The sequence below is a fragment of the Mauremys mutica genome, chromosome 4 (assembly GCF_020497125.1).
Source record: "Mauremys mutica isolate MM-2020 ecotype Southern chromosome 4, ASM2049712v1, whole genome shotgun sequence".
In the NCBI taxonomy this organism is placed as follows: Eukaryota; Metazoa; Chordata; order Testudines; family Geoemydidae; genus Mauremys; species Mauremys mutica.
In genome coordinates this window covers 118,648,014-118,658,474 of record NC_059075.1, presented here as the reverse complement: position 1 = coordinate 118,658,474, position 10,461 = coordinate 118,648,014, and the positions used below count along the sequence as shown (strand labels likewise).

General features: G+C 45.9%; 1 protein-coding gene across 1 annotated transcript; it reads right to left on the bottom strand.

Moving 5' to 3' along the window:
• Window positions 1-2,549: 2,549 nt before the first annotated feature.
• Window positions 2,550-8,869, bottom strand: FTH1 (ferritin heavy chain 1). Its single transcript, XM_045013787.1, has 4 exons — window positions 8,595-8,869; window positions 6,055-6,201; window positions 4,591-4,716; window positions 2,550-2,872 (listed from the first exon to the last, which is right to left on the bottom strand). The coding sequence occupies exons 1-4, from the start codon at window positions 8,703-8,705 to the stop codon at window positions 2,708-2,710; spliced, it is 549 nt and encodes a 182-aa protein (XP_044869722.1). The 5' UTR covers window positions 8,706-8,869; the 3' UTR covers window positions 2,550-2,707.
• Window positions 8,870-10,461: the final 1,592 nt, after the last annotated feature.

Sequence of the window (10,461 nt, the reverse complement as noted above, 5' to 3'; positions counted from 1 at the left end):
GAAGAGACCAGTTGATTCCTTCTCACTGCTGAGATACCCCCCTATTAAGGATACTGCAGTGTCTTTACCCCAAATGATATTGGTGCTCAAGATGCATAAAGCTTCTACAAAGAGGCAATACCATACCAGCCATGTACTGCCAAAGGGTGGGGCTTCAGTACCTGATGGATGATGGCATGAACTTGTTCCCAGGGCCAGTTTACTAGCAATGAACCTCATTCAATAGTGTATAAGAAGAGTTCATGGAACTTCAGTGTCACACCTATGGAAATACCTATACAATTAAAGCAAAAAATGATTTTATAAAATTATTCATTAATTGCAAGTACCTGAGAATGGAGCAACATAGGACACCAGCATTTTGGCAACTTGGGTGCAGATACAGATGAAATCAGAAGTCTGTTTCCTAAATATGCCTGGAATGCTGACCCCTGTTACAAAACCACACCAGCACTCAGCCTTACTGGTGTCTGCAACAAGAGACTCAATAACAAGTGCCCCAATGCATAGTTCCTTAGATTACACTGAATGGTGGTGGTGTTCCAGAGGATACTGTGTTTTCCCCTTCCCCTATATATCCCAAAGACTCCGGAGCTTTCACTGACTTTGCTTACCCTTCAACCAAACTAAATTGAAGTATGACGACAGGTTTCAGTGGTAGCCATGTTAGTCTATATCAGCGCAAAAAAAAAAAAAAAGTCCTTGTGGCACCTTAGAAACTAACAAATTTATTTGGGCATAAGCTTTCATGGGCTAAAACTCATTTCATCAGATGTATGATGTGAAAGATACAGGAGCAGGTATAAATACATGAAAGGATGTGGGGTGCTTTACCATTTGTTAAGTCAGTCTAATGAGATAAATCAACAGGATACCAATGGAGGAGAAATAACTTTTCAAGTGCTAAGAGAGTGGCCCATTACAGTTGACCAGGTGTGAGTAACAGTAGGGAGAAATTAGTATTGGCAAAATTAAGTTTAGGTTTTGTAATGACCCAATCACTCCCAGTCTTTATTCAGGCCTAATCTGATGTTATCTAGTTTGCAAATTAATTCCAAATCTGCAGCTTCACATTGAAGTCTGGTTTTGAAGTTTTTTTTTGTTGACTTGCCATTTTGATGTCTGTTACTGAGTGACCAGAGAGATTGATGTATTTGCCTGTTTTTTGAATGTTATGATTCCTGATGTCAGATTGTGTCTATTTATTCTTTTGTGCAGAGACTGTCCAGTTTGGCCCATGTACATGGCAGAGGGGCATCACTGGCACATATCACATTGTTAGATGTACAGGTGAATGAGCCCCAGGTGGTGTGGCTGATGCGGTTAGGTCCTATTGTTGCCAGCCCAAAGGGCCCGAGGACAGCAACAGTGGGGGTTTGTTGCCCGGTGTGCATCGCACTAATTAACACACCAGGGTGGAGAAGCAAACCAAGTTTATTTGAGCCCAAATAAGGTGCCAGGGAGAAAAAGCATTCTCAAATCCTGCACACCCGCACGCAGGTGGGGTCCTAGCATTTATACCCCCCTTGTTTTTCCCCCTTTCTCCCTTGCAACAGTTACACTTAACACTATAATGTAGCTTGTTAGAACTGTTCTCATTCACATGAATATCTATGGCCTTCACAGCACAGACGCATACAGACTTTCCTCCCCCTTGTCTTACTGCCGCTTTTTGCTGTTTCGAGCTATACTGCAGCTGCAAGCTGAGAAAGCTGACAGTTACACATTTTGCTTGCTGTTTATTAGCATCTTAGGCTGGGAAGAACTTTGGTTCACTCAGGCCTAAAGTTACAACTTTGATTCACTTAGGCCTAGGGACACCAACACCATGATGGTGTCCCTTGAATAGATATGTGGAGAGTAGCAGGGTTTGGTTCCTGGGTTGGAGTTTTTGATGTGTGGTGTGTAGTTGCTGGTGAGTATTTGCTTCAGGTTGGGGTGGGGAAGAGAGCGGTCTGTAAGCCAGGCACTCCTTTCCCTGCAGGAGGAGGTCTTTGGAGGCACCCTGAGAACCTCCTGCTGAAGAATATTAGTCCACAATTCTTACATTCTCTACTGAAGTGCCTCGCTTTTCTTCCCTATGCCTTTGCAGCACAGGAAGCTAGCTAATAATGCAAGGTGTTTCTCAAAGCTTCTGGGGGTGGTATCTGTAAAGAGGTCAGGGCACAAACATTTGAGTAAGAGAACAGAGATTGTTGTTCTTTGGCTATTTCCTTTATGATTATCTCCCCCCACGTAGTTTTTAGCTAAGCCTTCTCTCTATACCAAGTGCATATGTACTCATGGACTAATCCCTATGCTAGGTCTTAGTGGTAGGGGACACCTCCCCATCTCACTTAAGTTTATGATGTTAAGTCATAGGCTGTGATCTGTGGTGAACCCAAAGGAATAGCATGCAGTCAGTGATTCAAGATCTGCCCCCACTAATGTATTCACACAGCTGACCCCCCTTCTGAGAGGGGGTCATCCCACAGTAAGTCAGGAATATGCTGTGAAATCTCCAAATGTAGGATTCACTCCCATATTAGTGTAAGGCAAATGAAACAAACTTGAAACAAGTCACTTTATTGGATGTAAGATGTTACAAACACAAAGAAACAAAGGTGTGATTTTTGGTGCAGGATGACATTATCTAAACAATAGATGCATGCACTGCTGGGCAAGCTAGGAGACCTACTAAAACCCATGGGTGGCCTATGCTGAGGCTTTAGCTCTCATTGTCACTGTCCCCCAGGGTATGCTTGTCAAAGAGGTACTCTGCCATCCCATATTTAGGTGCCCCCATCTTGCGCAGGTTGGTCACATAGTCACCCAGTTGTTTGATGGCCTTCACCTGCTCATCCAGGTAGTGGGTCTCAATGAAGTCACACAACTGAAAGAGGGAAGGAGAGAGAGAGTTTTAATTCATGTCAGTATTATTTATTCAGCCAAAGGGGAGGTCTTGACAGAATCAAAGAATGGATCTTGGTTCTGGCACTTTCCAGAGTATGATTTGGAAGGGGGCATGGCACTACCTCCTAAGCCAGTTTGTTAGGCATGGGGGTTTGATTTCATACTACATGGTTCTTTCTAGGGGGAGAAAAGGACTGCCCCTCCCCAAACTCCTTGAGACGGGGTTATACTCTTGAACCACTAAAGGAGAAAAGCCTTTGATTTATCAGACACACCAAAACATCAAGTGGAAGATTCCAGATCACCTATACATAGGCACATCTCAGTGCCCAGTAGTGTACTGATAGGGCTTCTGTTTTCCAGGGGTTCACTCATTTAATTTTTAGGGTTTAGTTTTAGTAAGTGGAGTTGTGTATGTCTAAAGTTTCAAGGTTTTTGGAGCTCTGTGTATACCGTAATGAGTATGGCATTATACACATTACAGTATATTACTGTAATCAGTAATCTTTATAACGTTCCCTAGTTTGCTTTAACATGTGCTGTTTCAGGCAAGATCTTTAGTGTGCAGCAGCAAGCTCTACACAGACTAATTCATGCACAATACAGTGTATTTTAGTAATCACACCTCTGTACTCCACCTTACAGCTCTATGCAAAAAAGCCCTTAGATACCAGAAATGATTATGTGTTTACTGGATAAATACCAGTTTCATTTTTGGAATCAGGATGTTTTATACTGACATCACAACCAACTCAGCTTCCACCACTACCCAAGAATATGCTAGAGTTGGTCTCTTGTTCCCTCAATTATTTCTAGCTATGGAAGCCTCCCCTTGTAGTATTTAAAATTTCCAACCTTTACTATTTACACCCTTTGAATACTTGGTGTTCAAGTTGCCATTAGCCATTTAAAAGAACTAGGTACATTTACTCAATCCTCTGATCTTGTTGCTTGCCTCTGCCATGAATTTCTACAATTGAATCTCAGATTTTCATGATGCATGAACATGCATCATGAAGTCATCAACCTCTTCCCACTCCCCTCCAAATTCTGTTTAAGTTTCCAACTTTGAGGAGTCTCCATAAAGTTGTAGTATTCACAGAAAACCTGCAGGTTTTCAGACACTAATTCAGGATTCACAGCTACTTTTACCTCCCATGCATAAGAGCAGCCCAAAGCTTCATGGGCATCTTAGACAGCTATTAGAGTCGTATTAAGTTGAGAATCAGAATGAATCCACAGCCAGTCACCAGGCTACTGAGATATGAACAAAGCTTGTTATGCTTGTCACTCTAGCTAAGACTTATTTTCAGTCAACTTTCTAGAAATATGTTCAGATAGAGGTCTCTGCTGTTGAACAACAAGCCAGCTCCCTCAAGACAGCCTAATGCCACCCACATGCACAGCACAACGCTCTATCAGCCAATGCAACAATCCATTAGTTCTGTCAATGTTTTTCATAAGACAGAGTGGATGTTTATATTAACTGTAGTAAAGGGGCTAAGATGCAGGCTGCCCTCCTTCAAAGGAAGATGCTCCACTCTGAATTCTACCCCTTCCTCAGGTTTGGGGAAGTCCCTGCTTGTATTACAGAGATTGCATGGTTAGACACCCTGCCGCGCCCCTCCTGCCCCCCAACCCTTCATCCTTAAAGGCTTGCATAACCACATTCCAATCACAGCTTCAGCTTCCACTTACATGAGGGTCATTCTTGTCAGTTGCAAGCTTGTGCAGATCAAGGAGTGACTGGTTCACATTCTTTTCCAGGTGCAAGGCACACTCCATTGCTGTCAACCCATTCTCCCAATCATCACGATCTGGTTTCTAACATAGTAAAGAGAAAGCACACAACCACAACTTAGCTCCCATCAGAGGCTCACTGCCCTGCTGCTGTGTATAGAACACTCAGTTCAACAGAATCTCTTTGGAACCAAGATACTGGACTTTGAAGATCTAAGTTTGGCAAGTTACCTTTCTGAACTATGGTCCATCATACCAGATGGTTAGGAATGTTTTTGCCATAATGGCAGTATGGAGGTGCAGTTCAAGAATCTATATAACCCCAGAGCAGCATAGTACTCCTCCAAAACAGATTTCAAGAAATGAAGCTTCTATACATGGGCAAAAGTGACCTAGTGTGCAGCCTGAAAATTTAGTATCATGAGAAGACTCACCAGCAGCTCAGTACAGGGAAAATCTGGTCTTCAGCCAGATAAGCCCCTGCGCTTTAAGCCAACCCAGGTCTCCAAAAAGGGGTGAGGAAGTGAGAACCAGAATATTTGTTATGCAAGAGCCAGTGCTCCTGACCCGATTTAGGAAGTGAAGATGGTGTTAAGTAATTACTGGTGTTCTGAAAGGCCTTGCAACACATGCAGTCTTCTGACTAGACTGATGCTCAAGACACCTGTTATAGCACGGGGGATATGTTTTTAAAAAAAAAAAACCACATGAACAGAACAGTTCAATTGCTTCTAGAAGCAGGATTCTCCTGAACGCCTTTATTTTTACTTTATATTTGAGACTCACAATTAAGAAGAATTTAGAATCTCTTTAAAGAGTCATGTCTACATCACATGGCTGATACCAAGCCAGTCTGGATAATTTTGTGATATGTTGATTACAGACTCCACTAATCTGCTCCCATGGAATTCTGCAGTGAAGGCATAGCATGCCATTGGAAACACTAATATTCATGTTTCCCTGGCAACCATGAATCTAAGAGTACTAACATCACTTGCAAGACAAAACAGAAGCTGGTCTGAGGGAGAGCTCTAGTTGATATGATCTGCAAGAGACTAGCAGGGAAGGTGGTTATTTTTGTACAGTGTAGAACCAGCTCTAAATACATCTTAGACTAGATGTGTGGTATATCACAGGAAAGACTGATACTGTGAGACTTAAATATACCTTAATGCCAGTATCATACTATCATGGATTGTCATTTACCACATCTCTGCCCTGCAATTCCCCCCCATCCCCCATGCCTATTCACAAGTTCATAAAATACAAAATATCTATGTGCCTACTGTTACACTACTACTGACTTGTTTGCCCATACTGGTTTTCATGGCCCCTCTCTTCCAGCCTGAGAGCAGACCAGAAGAGGAAGTTACCATACCACACTTTATGCCTTTGAGCTGTCTCCTTAGCACAGCTGCTAACCTTGATGTCCTGCAGAAAGATGCGACCACCCCTCTGGTTCTGCAGCTTCATGAGTTTTTCAGCATGCTCACGCTCCTCGTGGGACTGGTGCAGGAAATACTTGGCAAAGTTCTTTAGAGCCACATCATCCCGGTCAAAATAGAAAGACTGAAAACAAAATTCAGATTTTAAGTTTATTAGAGAATATTTGAAAATAACAATCAAGACTTCTTCAGTCTGGGAGCCTGTGAATGCAGATCTCAATAATCAACTGAATTATGTTATTCCTACCGTTGCCTTCACTCTATAGCTCTGTCAAGTTAGCAGGCTTTGGATGTGGAGTAACTGTCACTCTGTAGCAGATTGCAGCTTGATACCTGTGCTCCTAAAAGTGACTTGGTGCACACACATCCAGCCATTTCACCCCTGAACTCCCCTTCATCTGGGTTATAAACTCCACATACATAGTTGTTAACCCCTCAACCCTCAAGGGGGAACTGCCTCCTTTTGAGCACCATACTTTAAAAATCTGACAGTAGAAAGGAAGAGAAACTGAAGAGATCAGTTTAGCATGTATGAATTGTGTTATACACCACTACTACAGTAAAATCTGTTATCTGAAAAGTTGGGGGAATGTGGGGGGTGCCAGTCAGTCAAAAATGCTGGTTAAGTAAAAGTTATACTTACCAATGGAGGGGAGGGAGTGAGTTTGGGTGCGGGAGAGGGCTTGGAGCAGGGAGTTGGGCACAGGAGAGGTTTTGGGGTACCAGATCTGGGCATCTCCCTGCAAGCAACAAGTCCCTACTGCTCCTAGGCAGGAGGCACGGCCAGGCAACTCCACACGCTGCCTCCGCCCACAAGTAACACCACCACAGCTCTCAGTGGTTCCCAGCCAATGGGAGCTGAGGAGCCAGCGCTCAGGGCAGAGGCAGCACACGGAGCCCCTATGGCTGTTCCTCCGCCTAGAAACAGCTGGGACATGTCACTGCTTCAGGGGAGCCATGCAAAGCCTGCCAGCTCTGCACAAATGATTTTTTGGCCTGATGTTTCTTTGTGCTTTAAAAAAGGGCTAAGAAAAAGGGGAGTTGCAGAAAGTTCTGGTCTCACTTTTGGAGAAAGGAACACGTTTGTAAATATATCTTTTTTTGCTCAACTGGATTATGTTTTGAGCTCTGTACAGGACCTAGTGCTATGTTCTTCTAACATCTTGTTTTCTCTAGGTCAGATGTTAAAAAGTGTTGTGTTCTTTAACATAAAAAAAACACACACACACCAAAGTGTGGTTAAAAAGTCTGAACATGACCACAATTGGGACATCTGGAAAAAATACCAGAATCTGATCTACTTCAGAGAAGATTGAGAAGCTCTTTATGGGTCACTCTGCAAATGTACTTTTCTGGCAACAGCCATTAGTTTTATAAGCCACTGGGCACATGATAAAGCTAAGCTAAAACTAGTATAACAGAACTTCGATGTCACTGCAAACGACCAGAGGTGAGCATCTGGGAGCTCTTTAGGTCAAGGGATCACTATTTGCAGTGTTTGTACAGAGCAGTAGGCACCTACTTAGTTGAGGTCAGTTCACAACTGAAGGGAGCAGTATGTACAAAACCCTGCTCTTTCCTGATTTCAAATGCCAAGCAAGTCTGAATCTTAGCAGATACTTGAAAGTTTCTAGTGCTGTTGGGGCAATTCATATGGCACCTCAGATGTACACTGAACACTCCCATCTACTAGTAAAGGCAGTTTGAAGTTCTCTTTACCCCAAGAGGCATCTCTGACCAGAGTGTCTGAGTCCATTACTGAGGCGTTAAATATACATTTATGGGCTGTGATCTACCATCTTGAGCTCAATACTAGGCCTCACCAGCAGGGAGAAAGCCCTTTACATAAAGACAGTCACGCTCTCTCTACAAAGAGGAGCCCCCCTCCCAGAAGGAGGAGCCCTAGGGCGAGGGACCCAGCCCAGGGGCGGTAGCTGCCTCGCCAGCAGGCTCTGCTCCGGCCCCGGCTGGCGCCGATAACAGCCCCGCGGGGCAGTTCAGGGGCAGCTGCCTGCAGCGCGCAGATAAACACGGGCCGCGCCCGCGGCTCTGCCAGGAGGCACCTCCCCTGCGGGCCAGGCCGCTCCAGGACCGGGCCGGAACAGCTGCGTCACGCGGCCCCGCCCCGGGGCACGTTCGGTGCCGAGTCCCCGGCGGGCACAGACCCGGGCCCCTGGGGGGCGGAGGGGGGGAAGCGAGGCAGAGGCGCGGGGGCAAGGCCGACACCCCTCCCCCCGCGGGCCCGCCCCGCCCGCCGGGCAACAAAGGAGGCGAGAGCGCGGGCGGCCCCACAACGCCCCGGGCCGGGCCCACCCCCGGGCTCCCTCTGGACCCTCGGTGTCTTCTGACGCTGCTGACGCGCCTGGTAGAGGCCTGGGTCCCCCTCCCCCGTGCCGCGCCCCCCGCCCCGCTGAAACAGCCCCCCCCCCCGTGGGAAGGTGCCTGTGCAAGCCCCGGTCCCCCGGCGCTCCCCGCGCCGAGGTGCGTGTGCCAGGCCCGGCGCGGCGCGGCGCTCACCATGCTGAGGTACACGTAGGAGGCGTAGAGCTCCAGGTTGATCTGGCGGTTGACGGCCGCCTCGCAGTCCTGGTTGTAGTTCTGCCGCACCTGGGATGGAGACGAAGACATGGCGCCGCCGCTGCTGTTGTTGCTGCTGCTGCTGCTACGGGAGCCGAGAGGATACAAGGGTCGGAGTTGGGGGGGTCCGAGCGGCGGCGGTTCCGTCCAAACACTGTTGAAGCAGGAACCTCCGGGCTCGGGTCTGTCTGGGTCGCGTGTTCTGAACGCTGCAGCCCCAGCCGCCGCCTTATATACCCACGTCGCAGAGCGCGCAGGGAGGCCACGCCCAGCCCGCGCGCGCGCAAGCGGGGGCCGCCGCAGCCGAGGGGGTTTAGGGCCTCCTGGCTCAGCGTGACTCAGCAGGTTCCGCTGCTGGGCGTGCCCAGGGCTGGGCTGTGTCCCTGCTACACCACAAGGGCCGCGGGCCCCGTCTGTGGCTACCCAACCTCCCCCCTCAGGACCCCCGTGCCCGCACGCAGCCAGCGGGCGCTGAGCCACAAGCTTAGTGCAGGCAGAGCCTTGCGCTTCCCCTCTCAGCCCAGACCCCTTCAGCTGAGCAGCTCTGATTCCTTCTCCTCGGGAACAGTGACACACACACTCTCTCTCTCTCAATTCATGACAGAATAATACATCCCATTGCTTGGGAAGATGATCTGGCCCAGCTATGTATATGCCATAAAGGACCATCAACGCATGTAGCACTTTGTAATAATAATAAAGAAATAACAATAATTTGCACTTCTATAATGCCTCAGCTACAAGAATCACAAATTGCTTTAAAAATGTGTGTGGGTATCATTGCGTTTAGCTCACGAGCACCTTGCTGAGGACTAGTTTAAAAATATAAACAAGAAACCCTTTTAACACTTTAATCTTAGATTTAATTTGTCATTTCCCAGACATTACTTTTGTTTCCTGGTGTGAGACAGATGGGCATTGCTCTGATGATATCTTTTTTGGGACTGAATCTGCTTAGTTATAAAACCCAAGGAGCCAGAATGGCCAGAGTCTCCTAGTCCATAATAAAAATGGTCTTGAAGCCAATTTTCTCCTTATGTATAACCCAAGTGAAATTAGTAGGGTTGCCAAGTGGTAAACTGAGGGCAGAATTTGGCCCTGAGTGTTTTGAAAGGTAGATGCATAGTCTCCTAGAACTGCAAAAATAATAGAATTTTTAACTACTTTGATATGAACTGTCTGAAGTACTTATTAATTAGGATAGGGTATTTTGGGAAGAAGTAATTTTTTGATCACATACATAACCACTGTTTTTCTGTCAGTTTGTTTTGAAGATGACTCGAGTTGTACAGGAAATGAGTGTAAATACTCCATTGGGTAACAATGACCGCTGCTAATTTAAGTTTGATATCGTAACAGACAAGTGATTGGATGGACGTAACACAATGACAATGCACTTTAAAGACATGATTTCACTCCATGCGGCAGATAACCACAGAAGACTATTTATGAATGACTGATTGGAGGATTACTAGGGTTTTAAAACACTTTTGACAGAGTCTTCCAGAAAAGGCTCTTAAGGAAAATAACCATCTAGTTTCAGTGAAAATCCCAGTGTGTCTTACAAACTAGTCAAACAATAGGGAATTAATTAAGTTGTAAGAAATCTCTATTCCTCAAAGTGAAGGGAATTCTTTGATAGGGTCTTGCAGCAATCAATACCAGGACACATGATTTTATATGTTAATGACTTAGAGGAGAAAGAGGACAACAAGTTGGTAAAGCTGACAAATGATATAATAATGGTATGACACACACAAGTCCTGGTAAGAAACTAAATTTTATCTCCTGGTTCAAGTCACTTGAC

Excerpts from the sequence above, each read along its gene's own strand:
- FTH1 (XM_045013787.1), bottom strand. The coding sequence starts at position 8,705 with ATGTCTTCGTCTCCATCCCAGGTGCGGCAGAACTACAACCAGGACTGC. Across the intron at positions 4,717-6,054 it reads TCTTTCTGCAGGACATCAAG|AAACCAGATCGTGATGATTG; the intron begins GTTAGCAGCTGT and ends TTACTATGTTAG. Across the intron at positions 2,873-4,590 it reads CTGACAAGAATGACCCTCAT|TTGTGTGACTTCATTGAGAC; the intron begins GTAAGTGGAAGC and ends TCCCTCTTTCAG.